Genomic DNA, 19,834 nt, shown 5'->3' on the forward strand with positions numbered 1-19,834 from the left:
AGTAAGCTAATAGCTTGTTAGCTAGCTAGTACAATCTTAAAATTCAGTCATGTGACACAAAAATATGAAATTCAATAAATTATTAAATCCTGTCAGGGATTGAGTCACTTCAAATTAATTAATTCCTTTATGTTGAAATTATGTGAACGGGACCAATGTACATTATTAAATCATGTTAATCCAATACACCCTTTTTTGTGTATACACTAAAAAAGGGTGTTGAATTTACACGATTAAATCATTTACATCCATATGAGGCACAATTACCCCTGATTCATATGTATATGAATCAGTGGCGATTGTGCCTCATATGGTAATATATTTGAATAAATTGTTAAATATAATACAATTTTAATCATTCATTATTTTAAAGGTTTTTTTATTATTATTTTATTAAAAAAATAAACAATTTGCATGTTTAGTATGCGTAAATATATTTTCATATGGTAATATATTTTAATAAATTGTTAAATATAATACAATTTGAATACATTTTTAATAAAAAATAAGTTTTTTTAAGAAAATTATTCAAAAAATAAACAATTTGCATGTTTAGTATACCATGTATATAGTATATACATGGTATACTAAAAACATTATATATATGTGTGTGTGTGATATATATATATATATATATATACACACACACACACACACACACATATATAATGGTTTCAGTTGTGAAAGCCCATCAGTTGCATTGCATCTTTAGTGTCTCTTTAGTGTTCACCAGTGAGAACAAGGTATTAAAACTTCATCATATAAATATTTCCCAGGACATGTCTGTCTGTATTAAAATGTACGTGTGTCCGTCCACTCGGTTCCAGTTCAATTATTGATGTGCAAAACGGACACACTACATGCCTCTGTGCAGCATAGTCGTGCCATAACAATAAATCAACAATATGTCTGTGTTGATTTGTGTGAGATTGATCTGTACTGCCAGAGAGGACAGCTTTGACAGCTCAGTCTGACTCACTGTCCATTATAACTGATGAGGATTCATCAAAGTTATGTAAGTGTGTTTATGTACAGTATTGCCCCATAAGTATTTTGTGTTCCAAAGAAGAAAGAAAATCATGTTTGGAACGACATGAAGGTGAGTAAATGATGACAGAATTTTAATTTTTTTTAAATGTTTGAATGTCATTTTATTAAATTACAAAACATCAAACCAAGTGACTTTGGCTTTTAATTAACTGTGGCAGTGATTTTTAGTGGATGAAGTCAGTTTCTTTGTTTATCATATAAACATGTTCCGTAGTTAAACCTGTTATTTTAAACTTTTTAAGAATTTATAACAACAAATTACAATGTTTTTTTTTTTAAGTGTTCATGTGCTTTAAAATAATGTCTTTAAAATAAATGCAACTTGGTTTTATATTTAGCTGTTTAGTAATATTTAATGCATTTTGATAGGGTTGTCAAATCAAGTAAATATCAATCAATCAAGAGTAATCGTGATTAATCGCATCTAGCATAAAGTTTTGTTTTTATATAATATATATAAAACATATTTTTTATATATATATATATATAATGTGTATTTTATATGTATATACATACACACAATTATAATTATAAATATATAAATAAACTTTTATGTTAGATGCAATTTATCATGATTAATCGATTTGACAGCACTAACACATATATATTATATAAACAAACTTTTTTTAGATGTGATTAATCACAATTAATCAATCTAACACCACTAACACGTATAAGCGCAAACTTTTGTTAGATGTGATTAATCGCGATTAATCGATTCGACAGCACTATTATTATTATATAAACAAACTTTTATGTCAGATGACTGATTTTGATATTTGTAAATGTACCTTTACGAATCACAGTAGTTGTAAATCTGTATCAGTGTCAGTACATCAAGTAGGCAGTAATGAAAGAAACCATTGCATTCTTCTAGGTCCTAGCTTAACACAGTATGCAATAACTGTAATGGCTGAGTGTGAAAGATCAATTTTTAGGGCTGCCCTGGTAAGGCAAAAATTGACAAGAATCTCGATCAATAAACTGCATTAGAGTGCTGACCCTATCTTTAGCTAAAGCCTATCTTTACGTCATGGGTCAAAAGAGCTTTTTTTATGACCCTTTCATATTACATTTTTATTTTATTTTTTATTTTTATCTCCAGTATAGTTGCTGGAGCTTGATCAGAGCACATAGGAGTAATTATGGTTTAATCTTTATAAATATTCTTCCACTTTGTGTTGCATTGCAGGAATGAATGACCCATTAAGCTAATTTATATTTCCCGCGTCTCTTTGACACGTAGGGGAAACGTCACGGCTAGGGATCAGCACCTTGGACAGCGGCGCCCGTCAAAAATCAGCACACTTGGATTCTCCCACGGGAGACTCGAGCAGGAGCGCGCACGGCAGCGAGACGCTTGTAAATGAATCATTTTGATTGGGCGAGAGCGCGCCTTGGAAACAAGGGCCGTGTGTTGATGCGCACGGCAGAACGTCCATTTCGAGGATGAATCAGAGGGGAGCAGCATCAGCATCCCCATCACATTACGATCCACAGCATCAGCCGCTCCGACTGACTATCACACCCTGCGAAGAAGGAAAATAGGCGAATCTGCGCACGGTGCCTTTTATTTTTCCCTTTCTGGAAGCTCCATCTTCCTTTGAACGTCAACGTGGCGAGGAACCATATCGGGCCGGGAGGGGGATGGTGATGAACTTCAAATGGAGACGAGATGCTGGCATTTCCCCACTGCTCCTCAGTCAAAACTCCCATTATTATTATTGCTGTTTTTAAAACACCAACCGAATGGATTCTTCTGAGCTCTGTGTTCGGGATGGGAGGTGGCGTTGGAATATGTCAATGGGGAGATGCACAAGGAAATTATGTGAAAGCTTCGTCATGATGCCTCTGATGAACAATAAACAAAACTATAGGATTGCACCCGAATCCCACTTCCAGCTCTTTCGGATTATGTTTTTATGCTGAAGGATCCGCGACGATGACTGTATGTGATGGCAGTGATGCTCTGCAATAGATAAATGCCATTTTGCATCTTCCTCGTCTCTCATCCGTGCATCCAGGCTTTGGGTTGCTGGGAGTTTATGAAAATGACATCTCTTTAGAGCTGAAACAATGCATTGCTGGCTATTCATTGCAATACCATAGGCTTATTATTGTCGACCTGTGATGATTGTAACAGCATTTAGAGAAACAACATCGGCCCTAACAAGCACATACATGCCATCAGACGGAAAACAACAAGCACAGAGATTTTTCTGACCAATTACCTTTGGTTTGGACACTTTCCTCTGAGGCTTTGGGGTAGCAACTGCATTTCTGCCGAATAAAATATTAATAATAGGCCTAAACGAATCAATAACAACAACAATACCAATAAAAACAATAATGCATAATAATAACAATATATAAAAAATAACAACAACAACAACAATAATATAATCATTATATATAATCATATTTTTTTCTGTTAACAATAAAACAATTTCGTTTCAGCCATATAACACACACATGTAGTCAAACATGTTCAAGAACCGGATCCGCATGTTTTTTAACGAACTGAAGGTGCTGGTTTTCATGCGATCCGGTTCTTCTCGACGCTCCGACAGTGACGCAGAGCCGAACAGACGCTCGGACAGAATGAGGGGGCTCGGGATGGGCGGCTGCGGATGGCCGCCCTTCGTCGACTGCTCCAGCCGCGATGATGAGGAAGAATACTACGGGAGCGACCCCAGGCCCAGGAGCCTGGCGTTTGAGGAGAAAGACCCGAAACTGCAGGCGGGCCTGGACGCGGTCAGTCTCACCAGCAGCACGGCCAGCGGCATGAGGACACCCCAGTGTCGAATCTGCTTCCAAGGGCCCGAGCAGGTATACCTTTATTCCCACAATAACAAGGCCCGTGTGTGTATTTTCTGTAGTCTGTTATTGCCATATTTGCTATTTTAAATGTAAATGTTGGTGGTTGCTACACCATATTGCACATGCTGCTTGTTATTGTTACTACTACAGCTCCACAAAGTACATGTTGTTCATCATCATTGCTCATTTCGGTTACACTTTATTTGGTAACACTTTATTTTAAGGTGTCTGTGTTACAGTGTAATTATGCATTAAAGTACTGTGTAATAATAATTAACTACATGTACTTACTATAGGGTTAGGGTAAGTTGCATGTAATTATACATGATTATAGTTATTACTACAGTAACTACATGTAACGTGTAACAAGGACACTGTAAAATGAAGTGTTACCCTCATTTTTTGTTAATGCACTGATATAATTATGCACTTGTCCAAAATATATATATTTTTTAATGTAGGCTAAATACACTTACATGAACACTTGGTAACACTTTATTTTACAGTGTCATTACATATGTTACTTGCAGTTACTATAGTAAAAACTATAATATATGCATAATTACATGCAACAAACCCTAATCCTAACCCTTTAGTAAGTACATGTAGTTACTTAATATTATTCAGTACTTAAATGTATAATTAACAAAGACACCTTAAAATAAAGTGTAACAGAACACTTTAATATGATTTCTTACAATAAAAAAAAAAAACTATTATACGTAAAAAAATAATTTGGTATTAAGTATGTGCAGTCTAATAGTTTCATCAAGACATCTTTAACTTGAACACAGCTTAACTATTTGCGCAAATATGCATTTAATTCTACAAAACATGCATAATATTGTGTTTATTAATATTATTCTGTACACTCTAAAAAACGTTGGGTTATTCTGTGTACCCAATAGCTGGGTTAAAAATATTGGGTCGTTCTGTTGGGTTATTCGGATCATTTATTGGGTTGTTTCTATAACAACGCAGCCCGTTGGGTTAAAATTCAAATTCCAACGGTTGATCCCCGCAGCTGACAGAAGATACACGGGTGAGTTAATATTACACTATGCATATGTATACATGTTTGTTTGTTTTTTCGTTATAAAGTGACTTTAAACTCTTACATAGTATTATTGCCGCATTTTTTTTTAAATGTTCAGCCAATTATTTCCATGTTTATATCTCCCATTTGACTGCTTTTTGTCCGCTATCTGCGACTAACGACACCAATATAGCAATATAGCCAGCCAATTTCTTAATACTTGGTTGTGATACTCTTCCTAACTTTCTATGTTCTTTCCGATTTTTTGTGGGAAAGTTATTCATATTTTCATATATTAACCGACGCGCTCGGCTTCAAGACCCAGAGGAAGCCTGGTCCATCCATCCATCCAGTGTGTCGCAGTCACTTAGGCTACAGGAAGAAGGTATGCTGAGTTATATTTGGCCTATATTGTAGCGCAAATGTTTGCTTGTTTTATCCCAACTACAGTGTGCATTTAAAATACTACAAAGTGTTAAACTAGGGTGACAATACGTCCTCTTTTTCTCGGACATGTCCTCTTTTTGGACCTAAAAAAAAATGCGTCCGGCCGGGATGCCATTCATTGCGTTTTTGCATTGCTTTAGATCGCGCCTTCTCGCACCATTGTTCGGTCGGTCATAGTAGGCTACGTAACGCAAAACATTGGTCAAACTGCACCACGGCATGTCAACAGTGGCACATGGCTCCTGCTGAACTGCGTTAAAAAAAGAGCCCAAATGTAAATTCATAAACGATTTACCGAGAAATGTCCCATGTTCCCGATTAAAAGCCCAAAATATGGACACCAATTAAACATTTTATCTATACAACTCTATAAAGATTAAAAGTTATAAAATATAACTATGACTCAATAAGATAGTAAGTTATTACAATAGCCAGTTACTGTACATAACACTTTTCAGATATTTTCTATTGTCACTGACAATAGGCTTTATTTTTGTTAATTCACTTTAAATATTAACTAAACTTTTTTTTACACAGGATGCTATGGATTCATATGTAAGGGAAACGCCTCAGAAGTGGAACCTTGAAACATTAATCAACAGATTTGCAGGTGAGAGATAATGTAGCAAGCATATAGCAGCATTACTAATATAGTAAAACCTTTTTTGACTTCATGAAAATTAGAACCTAGGCCTACAATGAAGGATAATAAATTATTCCAATGGCACCTCTCCTTAAAGGAGTAGTCCACCAAAATGTTTTAAATTGGTCATAATTTTCTCACCATGTCCCTACTAACCTGTATGATTTTCGTTCTTATTTGGTACACAATTCCCAATTTTTTTTTTCTTTTTCTTTTTTACATCAATAAATCCAGAATAAATCAGAACATATTCACACAGAAAGAAAGCCTTGAGTCACAAATGCATTTTGGGACAAACATGCTTGCTCATACATGCACACAAACACACACACACACACACACACACACACACACACACACACACAGGTGTGACTGCAAAAGTGCATTTGTATAGAATAGAAAAGTGCATTTGTACACCCACACAAACACAAATGCAGTGCACACACATGCATACACAACTTCATTTCTGCTAATTGGTGTTTTTAAATTTATTTATTTTTTAATTTAAAATTAATTATTTTTTTCTGCATTTGGTTCATTAAAATAAATATAATTTGACAATCAAAACTCTACATCTTTTCTTTTAGTGGCATTTAAGTTATATTTTTGCAAATTTGTGGTGTTATTGCAAAACCAGACCATTTTAAAACACCTCAAATAATAATTGTTACTTTATAGCATTTGTTGATTTATAGCCTGTAGGTACATCATTTATGACAACACATTTTGGGTAATATTTGATCCATGTGTGCATATTTACCATTTAAAAATTCTTTTTAAAGGTTGGAACAAACATCATTCAATATTTGGAGGCAATTCCCTCATGTCCTGCAGCTTGGGGATAAATTCAACTGCTCACAAGCCTTCGTCATTGTGGAAGGAGCGGCACTATAGAGCAAGACAGCCTTTTACAAGCTGTGGATACATGCTTTAAATTATTTTATGTTTTAGACATTGAGTATCCAAAGCCTGCAGCAGCTGTTTGGCAGTTTCTACAACACACAATATATTCTGTGCCATGAAGGAGTTCCATCAACTCACTGTCGCCTACTTAGGCAGTTTATAATTGGATAAGCTGGACAAGCTTTGTTTTGTTTTGTTTGTTTATTTTTGTTTTTGTATTCCATGTTTCTTACAACTTAAAACATAATTGTAAATAAATAAATTTTAGCATTAATATTCTGTGCCTGGAGGTGTTTATAATTGCATTACTTTTTTAATTTTTATTTATTGAAACAATGTCTTACCTTTAGGAAATGCATTAAAACAATTGCAACAATAACTTTTGAATGCAATGTCTAATTGAATGTAAATAAAGCATTGTTAATATACTTAAGTTGTGAGTTATTTATTTACATGGCAATAATAGTTAATTATAATAATACTAGGTTGATTAAAGCATTTTGACCAAATAACCCAAAAGATTAGTTTTTTGTAACCCAATTTATTGGGTAAAACTAATTACCTAATATATTGGGTTAAAATAACCCAACAATAGGTCGGTGCTATATCAACCCACCATTGGGTTAGCTGTTGGGTTGTTTTTAACCCAACTTTTTTAAGTGAGTAGTTTTGCTTGCTTACAATTAATATAAAACATGTAAATTGTCTTAAAGTTGCAAGAAATTGTTGGTGAAGTATTGGCAACGTGTTTAGCTCACGGAACAAAGACCATCGGCAACACGTAACCTAATAATGCATTTCTCTTTTGATGGGATACAGGTATGCCATTGGAGCGTGTCGATTTACAGGTTCAATATGTCCACACAATTAACCTCTATTGCTTTTTTATGAGCAATAGACATCTCTGTGTGGAAATGTATAGATCCTAATGTGGATGTTAAAGCCCCGGACAGCCTGAGGCGGATTCACTTGCAATGCAAAGACAGTTGTTCATACAGCCTATAAGCTGGATCCACATGGTCTGGAAGACTGAAATGTTTGGAAAAACAATGATAATTGCATCTTGCATTAGTTTTTTTAATTGTAAAGATGTTCAGGAGCAAAATAGATGTGCAATGTTTTATATCGCATGATGGATGACCTGCTTGATTTGTCATCCGATGAGCTGAACGTCTGTATCAGTGTAATCAGATTCTCATGGATAAATCAGCGTGCGTTTGTATTTGGATCGTATAGGCGGAACACGGGATGGATGTTTGGTCAGCAGCCAAGCTGCGAAACAACAGATGTGCGAAACCTGTAAAGCTCGTCTGCTGCTAGTTAGCCGTAGACATCAGCTAATATGGAGAGATGTTAGTGATGTACCAACACAATCCATCTGGCAGTCCATCTGATTATGTCAGCCCCGGTGTCTTTTTCAATGCGAGATGCGTTTGAGTGTAAGCCTGCCTCTCAGGTAGATTGTTTAGTGAGCTGTTGAAAGTGCCGGACTGACAGAAGAAAAACAGCCACTAGAATAAAGACATAAGGAGTTCGCTGTCATGATTTTAGGGTCTGTCTGAGTCATTCATTGTTATTGTTTAGATGGTCATAACTGCACCAGTTGGCAGAATTAAAGCGATAGGTCAACCAAAAATGGCAATTCTGTCATTTACTTGCACTTAAGTCATTCCAAACCTACATGACTTTGTGCAACAACAACAAAAAAAGCAAAAAAAATATATATATTTTGAGGAACATTGTACTCTAAAACAACATTGGACCCCATTGACTTTCATTGCAAAAAAAGCATTAAAAAAAACAATTAAAAGCATATTTCTGCATTGGTGTCCAGTTCAAATTAGCTGTATATTTTCCTGAATTTTTTATTGTATTACAATATTTCACTATATTATTGTAGATATTTTACCAATGCCTAATTCTGTTTTGGGAGATTGTTAAAAAAAAAAGAACTATTATATAATTTATGAACAATATTTAATATTTAAAATATAATATTTTAGAATATTTTTTCCCTGTTTGCTACCTTTGACATCACAGCTCAAGATAGTTTTTGAGAAAATTGGCCATGCTATTTAGGGCTGTAAGATATAGGGATTTTTTTTTTGCAATTGTAATAAAAAGCATTATCTGAGATTAGGCATCTAATTTTTTGAGTAAAAAAAGCATTATTTATGAATAATTTTCACAATATTCATTAAAATATGAAAAAAAAATTGCACTGTTGATCACACTAGTCTGCCTTAATGTAACATATGTGTACATGAACATAATGAACATGCTCCTGAAAACGAAATATTTCTCTTATTTTCAGTCTCTCCCATTCACTTTCAATGGCCGTCCATTTTTGACCTGGGACACCACAAGTATGACTTTGTGCCATTTTGTACAAAATAAAAGCATTTCAAAACAAACTTCCTGGTGAAACATTAAAGTAGACTAGTGTGATTAACAGTGCAATTTTTATTCCATATTTTTTTCACATTTCCAAAATTATTCATAAATAATGCTCTTTTTACTCAAAAGAAAAAAGATACCTACTGTCAGATAAATGAGGCCTATGATTAATCAGAGGCAAATAAAAATACAAAACTAGTCCTAATTGAAAGAAAACAAGTTGACAAAAAGATTGAATCCAATATTGGGTGATAATATTACATAACAAGTGATTTATAAGCTATTTTTTTGATGACCATTTTCTCCAGCATGATTGTGCCTTAATGGAAGCAAGAAAACCCATAAATTAAATATTTTGTATACATTTTATGTGATTAACTTTAAAATGTTCAAACTTAATATTTATTTCCACAATAAAATTAATTACATTTATTATTATTTTTTATTCAAATTAAAATGTATTATATATATATATATTAATATTTTTTTATACATTTTAATTGACTCATAATAATTTTTTTTTTTTTTAGATTTTTATTGTGGTCACAGTAGATCCAACTGTTTGTTTTTCACGTACGGGACTGACTCAATAGTGCCGAGTAAAAGTCTGATCTCTTGGCCTGTTTTTGTGTTTAACAGACAAATTGAGATGAACACATTATAAATCTGTGTTTCTTCTCAGAATCAATAGTGATTATTAAGCTTAAAGTGGTTCTGATTCTAGTCACACCTCAAAATTGCATTTAGACACGCTGGTACCACAGTTAAAGAATCGATGCAATTAATGATCACAGATTGCTTTCCTCCTTTTTCTTCTTTTATGCCGCAGTACTTCAGAAGCCATTCAGTCTTTCTCGAAAGATTATATCATTCTTACAGTCCTTTATCTCTGCCCCACAGTTGGACATCCTGTTCTTTATCCTCCACTTGTTATTCACATTGGATCTATTGTATGTTCTCTTGGCAGCTCTCTAAATGCTATACTCTAACATGTGTAATGTTAGTTGATTCATGGTTTCTTCTTGCTAAATATACCTAGCACAGTCATTTTCAGTGGTTTTGTTGGATGCTGTATTATTAGTGGCTCTTGCTTATACTTAGGGTTGAGGATTTGAACAAACCCCTAATTTTAGATATCATTTTTCTAGAAAATTGCACATGGTAGTTAGGGCTGCAAAGTCTAGGTAAAAAAAAAATTGTTTTTCTGATAAAAAATTACAAATGCAATAAAAAGCTCCAGGTTTGCTGTGCTTGTTTGTAGGGCTGCACAATTTGGCCAAAACTGTGTGATTATATATCAATATGAAAATATAATAATATTAATAGTTAATATAAATACTTTTTTTTAAATACCCCATTTTATTTTACAGTGAAATATTACAATAGTAATATTTATTATTTTGATTAATATTATTATATCAATGAAAACACAATAGTAATAATAATAACAATATTAATAATATAATTATTGTTATTATTATATATTCTATATTTTTATTTTACAGTGAAATATAACAATAGTAATATGTATTATTTTGTTTAATATTTTATATCAATATGACAATAATATTAATAATAATAACAATAATATTATAATAATTATTTGTGATATTATTATGATTATTATATATTTTATATATTTATTTTACTGTGAAATATTACATTAGTGATATTTATTATTTTGTTTATTTTTACATCAACATAATGATAATATAATAATAATTATTATTATTATTAGTAGTAGTAGTAGTAATAAATATTCAATATATTTATAAATATTTTTTATACTCAATTTTAATTTACAGTGAAATATAGTATTTATCATGTTGTTTAATATCTTTATCAATATGACAATATAAGAATAGTAATAAAAATAATGATAGCAAAAATAATAAATAATAATATAATTAATACTCAAAATACTCGTACTTATTTTACAGTGAAACATTTCAACATTAATATTTATTATTTTGTTTAATATTTGTATTTAATAATAATAATAACATATTTATAGCTGTCTTAATTAATTTTCAAACATTAAACCATCAAGCTTTTATTTTGGCGGAAGACTGCAGAGAAAGCTTCTTAAAGCTTTTCCTTTGTTGACAACAGCCTAGCAACCGCATAGCAACCACAGAATGCACCAGAGTGACAGTTTACAAAAGCTGCTGCTTATTTCTCAAAAGCTTTTTTCCCAACAATCCTGGAGCTGCAGGACTTTCAGAGGTGTGTATTGATTGAGTGTCTGGAGCAGTAGAGGAGAGAATAACTCACCCGTCGTCTTTTAACTGCACACTCTTCAGATCCTCCACACGCTCATAAGTCTGGAGTCCAAAGCTCACGTCAGCAGCCACATGCACACTGTGTTCCTGATCGATTTATCATTTGTAACGGCGGACAGGTTCATGAGTAATATCTCATTTACGTAAATCAACTGGACCACAGCACTGTCCTGGTGAGTCCAGTCATGAGGATCGCTGGTTCTGCGGCTGTAATGCAGCTTTAGAAGGCAACAGATGTCAGCTTTCAGCAGATGTGTTGTGTCGTGATCCCACTGGACGCTCACGTGATCATCTGAGACTCTGGAAACCAACGTCTTTGTTTGGAAGCACTGGACGAAATTAAATCGGAATTATTGTTTATGTTAGTCACATGCAGGAATATAAAACAGGAAAAATAGTTTCATCTGTAATGTTTTATTACACAAATCTCTTGGTTACTTGATTCTGATTGGTCAGTTGAACAGTTCACTTGTTTTCAACATTGAGAAATAATCAGAAATGTTTCTTGAGCAGCAAATCATCATATTAGAATGATTTCTGGAGGATCATGTGACACTACACTCACCTAAAGGATTATTAGGAACACCATATTAATACTGTGTTTGACCCCCTTTCGCCTTCAGAACTGCCTTAATTCTATGTGGCATTGATTCAACAAGGTGCTGAAAGCATTCTTTAGAAATGTTGGCCCATATTGATAGGATAGCATCTTGCAGTTGATGGAGATTTGTGGGATGCACATCCAGGGCACGAAGCTCCCGTTCCACCACATCCCAAAGATGCTCTTATTGGGTTGAGATCTGGTGACTGTGGGGGCCATTTTAGTACAGTGAACTCATTGTCATGTTCAACAAACCAATTTGAAATGATTAGAGCTTTGTGACATGGTGCATTATCCTGCTGGAAGTAGCCATCAGAGGATGGGTACATGGTGGTCATAAAGGGATGGACATGGTCAGAAACAATGCTCAGGTAGGCCGTGGCATTTAAACGATGCCCAATTGGCACTAAGGGGCCTAAAGTGTGCCAAGAAAACATCCCCCACACCATTACACCACCACCACCAGCCTGCACTGTGGTAACAAGGCATGATGGATCCATGTTCTCATTCTGTTTACGCCAAATTCTGACTCTACCATCTGAATGTCTCAACAGAAATCGAGACTCATCAGACCAGGCAACATTTTTCCAGTCTTCAACTGTCCAATTTTGGTGAGCTCGTGCAAATTGTAGCCTCTTTTTCCTATTTGTAGTGGTGATGAGTGGTACCCGGTGGGGTCTTCTGCTGTTGTAGCCCATCCGCCTCAAGGTTGTGCGTGTTGTGGCTTCACAAATGCTTTGCTGCATACCTCGGTTGCAACGAGTGGTTATTTCAGTCAAAGTTGCTCTTCTATCAGCTTGAATCAGTCGGCCCATTCTCCTCTGACCTCTAGCATCAACAAGGCATTTTCGCCCACAGGACTGCCGCATACTGGATGTTTTTCCCTTTTCACACCAATCTTTGTAAACCCTAGAAATGGTTGTGCGTGAAAATCCCAGTAACTGAGCAGATTGTGAAATACTCAGACCGGCCCGTCTGGCACCAACAACCATGCCACGCTCAAAATTGCTTAAATCACCTTTCTTTCCCATTCTGACATTCAGTTTGGAGTTCAGGAGATTGTCTTGACCAGGACCACACCCCTAAATGCATTGAAGCAACTGCCATGTGATTGGTTGATTAGATAATTGCATTAATGAGAAATTGAACAGGTGTTCCTAATAATCCTTTAGGTGAGTGTAGACAGGAGTGATGATGCTGAAAATACAGTGTTTCTATAGCAGGAATAGATTACGTTTTATAATATATTCATACAGAAAACTGATATTTGACATTGTAATAATATTTCACAATATTAAAAATTTTACTGTATTTTTGATAAAATAAATGCAACTTAGGTGAGCATAAGAACTTTTTTCAAAAACATAAAAAAATATTCTTAGTTACCAACCCCAAACTTTTGATTGGTAGAGTAAACATATTTTGGTAACACATTAGTTTAGTCCAATTCTCACTATGAACTATAGTTGCTGATTAGCATGCATATGTCTAGGATATTGGCTGTTTATTAGTACTTAAAAAGCACATATTAATGCCTTATTCTGCATGATCATATTCTACATGCCTTAATCCTACTCAATACCTAAACATAACAACTACCTTACTATTAATAAGCAGTAATTAGGAGTTTATTAAGGCAAAAGTCACAGTTAATAGTGAAAATTATTATTACTACAGTAACTGCATGTAACATGTGCAACAAGGACACTGTAAAATGAAGTGTTACCATAGCATTTCCAGTTCAGTTCACGTCTACATTTCCAAATAAAACTGAATATGCAGCTGGAAATAATGCAGGTCTGGGACACAATCGTGTTGCTCAGGATTTGACTGGATCATAATAGTTAGGCTATGATATTTTTGGCTAATCTTATTTCTTCCCACTCACAGCCTTGGTGACACCAGCAGAAAAGAGGCTATTTCAGAGGCAGAGAAAGTTATTATGATTGACAAAACATATTTTCCTGGCACAATAGACCTTATGTAGCTCCGCCTCTTTTCAGCTCTGCGCTTGTTGTGTTCTGTCTGACGGTTTTGTATTTCCACAGCATGAAGGTAAGATCTTACGGGTTTATGAATGAACCGCTCGTTTTTAAAAACTTCCCGGTCTACTGACATATGTTATGACATCCGCTTCAAACATTACAAAGCTCATGATATCTATAGTTAACTCTACAATAAGTAAATCCACTTCACCAGTTGTTGAATCACTCTTCAACAGCGATGCCATAGAAATATACAGAGCTACCGCAAAAACGGAAGGTCAAAGACAAAATTCTAAAAATGGCGGCGCTCTTGTTTCTCTAGTGCATAAGGTCTATAAGTCCAGGAACGTTTATTACAATAGTAAATAGTATCGTGTTTTGATTGTGCTCTCTCGTGCCTGCAGGGGGAGCTGTTGAGCCCATGCCGCTGCGACGGCTCCGTGCGCTGCACACACCAGCCCTGCCTCATCCGCTGGATCAGTGAGAGAGGATCCTGGAGCTGCGAGCTCTGCTACTTCAAGTACCAAGTCCTGGCCATCAGCACCAAGAACCCGCTGCAGGTGAAGCGTCAGTTTGTGAAGTATCTGGGTCAGGGCTAAGCACTGGCTAGCATCTCTATTTATAGGCTTCTACAAGCAAAGCAAGAAAATGCCATCTTATGGTGTTTTTTTTTAATGTTGTGTGTTTCAGTGGCAGGCGATTTCTCTGACGGTGATCGAGAAGGTGCAGATTGCCGCCATTATCCTGGGCTCTCTCTTCCTCATCGCCAGTATCTCGTGGCTGGTGTGGTCTTCTCTCAGCCCGTCCGCCAAGTGGCAGCGCCAGGACCTGCTCTTCCAGATCTGCTACGGCATGTACGGCTTCATGGACATCGTGTGCATAGGTGAGAAGTACAACCACATGGATAAATCAGTGCAAACACACGTTTGTTTTAGGACCTCTCTTTGACTTCCTATATATAGACTAACTATAGACTAATATACACACATTTGCATATACGTATGATTGGATATGTGTAAATGTAAATTTGTTCTGGGAATATTATGGGAACTCTTTACGATAAGGTTTGTTAACAGTAGTTAATGCATTAGGTATCTTGAATTAACAATGAAAAATAGATGGTTACCATGTTTAGATGGTTATGTTAATTTCTACATATGTTGATATATTGTAACATTACAATGAAACAATATGTATTTTGTGAACAGTAAATAGTATAAATATAATACTATTGTTAATATCTTTCTATTAAAATGATAATTATAGTATTAAAATGATACTGATGTTCATTTATGCAATATATTATGTAAAATTGTTTTTATATTATTAAAAATTATGTTCATATAATTTTATATGCACACTTATATATGTATATATCATTTGTAATCATATTAATATAGTAAAGAATTATGTATCTTAAACTAACAATGAACTTTACTTTTTAAGCATTTATTAATCTTGGTTTGGTGCTAATTTCTACATACACTAATAGGCTACATTTTAATATGTCAATATTGCAAAATAATAAGTGAGTATATTGTGAATGAACATCAGTTAAGTTATTTATAGTAATATTCAAATTAATACAAAATAATTAAATTTAATATAAAAAATGTAAATGGTAATTTACATAAACATTATATATTATTGTAATATATTTTTCATTTATATAAACATAATTTTAATAATATTTTAAAAAGTAATTAATTTTTACTTTTTTCATTTATGTAACGTATGTTACACGTATGATAATTTATGTTATGTAATGTTACTATGTAAAATACAATGCATATAAAATAAATTATTTTTTTATTTTTATTAAAAAGTATTGTTTATATAAATTAAAATATATAAACTATAATTTTTTATATACTACAATAATATGAATATACTATCAATAACATGAACTCGGGTTAATTTATGTGACATATATATATATATATATTATATATTATAAAATAATATGAACCTAGTCCTAGATGAATAAATGCTGTTAAGACATCTTGTTCATTGTTAGTTCATGATTCCTAGTGCATTTTCTCATGTTGCCTAAACAATTGAACCTTTTTGTAAAGTGTTGTCGAATCAAGTAATATCCCCTAATCTATAATTCCCCACAGGCCTTATTATCCACGAGGGCTCATCCGTGTACAGAATCTTCAAGCGATGGCAAGCTGTAAACCAGCAGTGGAAAGTATTGAACTATGAGAAGGCGAAGGACTTGGGAGACCCGTTGAGCTCCAGCAGTAAGGCAGGCAACCGCGGCTCACGCAGCAACACGCACGGCCTGGCCAGCGGCAGCAGGGGGGGCCAGCGAGTGCGCAGGTTAAGGACTATCCTCAACCACCACTGTGGATACACCATCCTCCACATCCTCAGTCAACTGCGGCCCAGCGACCCGCGGCTCGGCACCGCCACCAACCGCGAGGTGGTCATGCGGGTCACGACCGTATGAGGTCGGACCGGAGAGGGGGGCGAAGAAAAGATGCCACCGCGTTTCAGGCTCCAAGCGCCTTTTCCTGGAAAAGACAGTCTCGCGATGCCAGGATGATCGCGATTTTTTCCTTGCATAACGTCTCATTTCGACTTTTTAAACGGACAGGAGCGCGACGAACAATGCGTAAGACATTGGCGCCATTAATTCCTGGAGTTTCTATTGGCGAGACTCTCATGATCTAGCACACAATTGCATTTTTAGTTCGATTTCCTCGCTGGTGTTGTTTTTTTATCGATGCGGTTTTTAAAACTTTTTGATTTTCTAAGGGAGAATGGCACATGAAGTGACACCGACATGTGATGTATATGGCGACTCATATGGACCTATTGTAAATGATGTTTACGGATGCTTCAGCAAGAAAGCCAACCATAACCAAACGATCACGACACAATAACCAGGGAAACGAGATACGAATTGTTACATACTAAAATATATCAAAGGGGAGGGTGCAATAAGACATAATAAGATTATACAGAGAATAAAAAGTAAACATTTAAAAGAATTTGATCTTCTCTGCAATAAAGATACCTGTACATTTTACAGTGACCTTTGCATGAGGGTAGAGTTTTATGCCTCCTCGACACATGGACATGATGAATTTGTTTTATTCAGAATGGTGCTCGTTTGAATAAACACTACTATTCATCTGCTGTTTGTGAAATGCATCATCACACAAAGGCTTTTGTTCGTTTAAGTGGGTTACAGACACACACCTACAGTACACTACTTTTTTGTTTGCGGTTTGGAAAGTTCGCATACAGAGCTTTCAGTTGAATATGAACACCAGTGAATTGCAATCATTTTTTTATCATAATGCACAAATAACATTGCTAATTGCACCTTGATTTGAAAGGACATTTGATTAGCCTTAGTATCCAAAATGCAATTGAGCACGAACAGAATTTGTCATAATGTTAATTAACAATCCTTAAAAACAAACAACTACAAAAAAACAACAACAATGGAAGTGAATGCAGACATGTTTTGGAGGATTCAAAGGAATATAATTGCATGATTTATTTTATAAAGCGGTTAGAAATTCATCAAAACTTACCTCTTAAAAGAAATTCCAGGAGCTCAATTGACAAAATGTTTCATAATGTTGATTATTATATTATTTTAAAAAAATAATCTTATAATAACTTCCCCTCCCTCTTTTCTTTCTCTGATGATGTGTTTACTGCCATGAGGGCGGGGCAACCTGTCACTCACATGAGTTCCACCAATAGCAAACCACAACCATCCAATCAATTCCCCATGGACAAAAAGCAAGTTCAGAGAAGCCGTTTCACTCGGATATACAATATTACAATAGTGAAGAAAACACTTTCACAACTTCTGTTTCATGTCGTCTTTAAAGGAAAATTCTGAGTGCAATATGTTATGTTTAATTGACAAAATGTGTTGCATAATGTTGATTACCACAAAAATTTGGAAATTAATTTGTGGAAATCAACATTATGCAGAACATTGCGTCAATTGGACTTAACATATTGAACCCGGAAGTTTCCTTTAACAAGCCATTTTATTTTTGTCAGTGTAAAGGTGCTCACATTTACCACTGTTCTGTGAATGTTCTCAAGCGAAATCCAGTAATTTCAATAGGAATCCACACACAGGGTGAACGCTTTTCCCATGAAGATTTCGCACCGGGTTCAAGTTGGTCATACAGATTTGTTGCGTTGACCAACATAAATCTGCTTGGTTTGAAAGTGACTTCTGTGTGAGCTGTGCTTTGTTCATCTCTATTTATTTCCTATGAAATGTTGCCAAAGTGACGGCTTCTACCATTTGGGTGTTTCATACAGTGATGACGTGTTTTACCCGGTGGCAGAAAATGACAGTTCTGAAGTAGCAGTCTATGGAAGCCACGGAAAAGAATAAAAAAGGAAATTTGAGTTTATATCTCACAATTCTAAGAAGAAAATCAGAATTGAAAGATATAAACTCAATATTCTGTCCTTTCTACCTTAGAATTGTGACTCTCACACGCTTTTCAAAACCTTTTCCTCTCTTAGTCCTCCTCCCCCTCCATCATCAAACCTAAAACAGCTGACGACTTTGCCACATTCTTTATAAATAAAACAACCATCAGCGGCCAATTTTCCACACCACAAACTGACACACACATCTTAACAGCTAACACACACATTCCCCCCCTCCTCCTCTCTGCTCTCGGAGGCAAAAGTCTCCAAGCTTATCCTTTCCAATCCCACTACTACCTGTCCGCTTGATCCCATTTCTTCTTCAGTTGTTCCTGCACTCACTCACATCATCTACACCTCTCTTCACACTGGTACATTTCCCACAGCATTTAAGCAGGCTTGGATAACCCAATTGCTAAAGAAACCCACTCTAAATTCAGCACATTTAGAAAACTACAGATCCCTTCTTCCATTTATTGCTAAGACACGTGAACGAGTCGCATTCAACCAAGTGTCTTCCTTTTTTACAACCACCTGGATAACAACCAGTCTGGTTTCAAAAGCGGCCACTCAACTGAGACTGCCCTGCTCTCGGTTATTGAAGCTCTGAGACTGGCAAGAGCAGCTAAAATCCTCAGTACTCATCTTGCTGGATCTGTCTGCTGTTTTCACACAGTTAACCACCAGATCCTCCTGTCAATCTTAAAAATGAAGGGCATCTTAGGTTCGCACTCCAGTGGAAGTCTTACCTCTCAGTGTCGTGGAGGGGTGAGGTGTCTAAGTCGCAACATCTAGCTACTGGGGTGCCTCAGGGCTCAGTGCTTGGACCACTTCTCTTCTCCATCTATTTGTCATCACTAGGATCTGTCATTCAGAAACATGGTTTTTCCTATCACTGCTATGCTAATGACACACAACTCTACCTCTCATTCCAACCAGAGGTTTTGACGGTAGCTTTTTCGCATCTCAGCCTGCCTGACAGACATTTCTTGCTGGATGAAGGACCGCCATCTTTAACTCAGCCTTGAAAAGACAAAACTACTTGTGGTCTCAGCCAACCCAACACTTCATCACAACTTCTTTATTCATCCAGGTTGGTCAACCATAACTCAGAAACCAGAAAGCCAGAAACCTTGGAGTTGTGATTGAACTTCACAGAACACATTGCATAAGTGCAAGCTATTCTGCAAGTGAACGGCACCTTGTGGTGCCATCCCAAAAAGGCACAAAATCACTTTCACAGACCTT

The 19,834-nt window shown here is 35.4% G+C and overlaps 1 protein-coding gene and 1 long non-coding RNA gene across 2 annotated transcripts; both read left to right on the forward strand.

Annotated features, from left to right (window-relative positions):
* The first annotated feature begins 1,062 nt into the window (after positions 1 to 1,062).
* marchf9 (membrane-associated ring finger (C3HC4) 9) lies at positions 1,063 to 17,311 on the forward strand. The gene is made up of 5 exons (XM_084099639.1): positions 1,063 to 1,099; positions 2,297 to 3,879; positions 14,569 to 14,724; positions 14,855 to 15,047; positions 16,285 to 17,311. The coding sequence occupies exons 2-5, from the start codon at positions 3,535 to 3,537 to the stop codon at positions 16,617 to 16,619; spliced, it is 1,029 nt and encodes a 342-aa protein (XP_083955765.1). The 5' UTR covers positions 1,063 to 1,099; positions 2,297 to 3,534; the 3' UTR covers positions 16,620 to 17,311.
* Positions 5,178 to 7,326, forward strand: LOC311073693. Its single transcript, XR_014604192.1, has 3 exons — positions 5,178 to 5,291; positions 5,891 to 5,963; positions 6,779 to 7,326. It is a non-coding gene; the product is annotated as an uncharacterized lncRNA (long non-coding RNA).
* Positions 17,312 to 19,834: the final 2,523 nt, after the last annotated feature.

The sequence above is a fragment of the Abramis brama genome (assembly GCF_963993115.1).
Source record: "Abramis brama genome assembly, chromosome: 22".
Classification (NCBI taxonomy): Eukaryota; Metazoa; Chordata; class Actinopteri; order Cypriniformes; family Leuciscidae; genus Abramis; species Abramis brama.

Excerpts from the sequence above, each read along its gene's own strand:
- marchf9 (XM_084099639.1), top strand. The coding sequence starts at position 3,535 with ATGTTCAAGAACCGGATCCGCATGTTTTTTAACGAACTGAAGGTGCTG. Across the intron at positions 3,880-14,568 it reads GCTTCCAAGGGCCCGAGCAG|GGGGAGCTGTTGAGCCCATG; the intron begins GTATACCTTTAT and ends TCGTGCCTGCAG. Across the intron at positions 14,725-14,854 it reads GCACCAAGAACCCGCTGCAG|TGGCAGGCGATTTCTCTGAC; the intron begins GTGAAGCGTCAG and ends TGTGTGTTTCAG.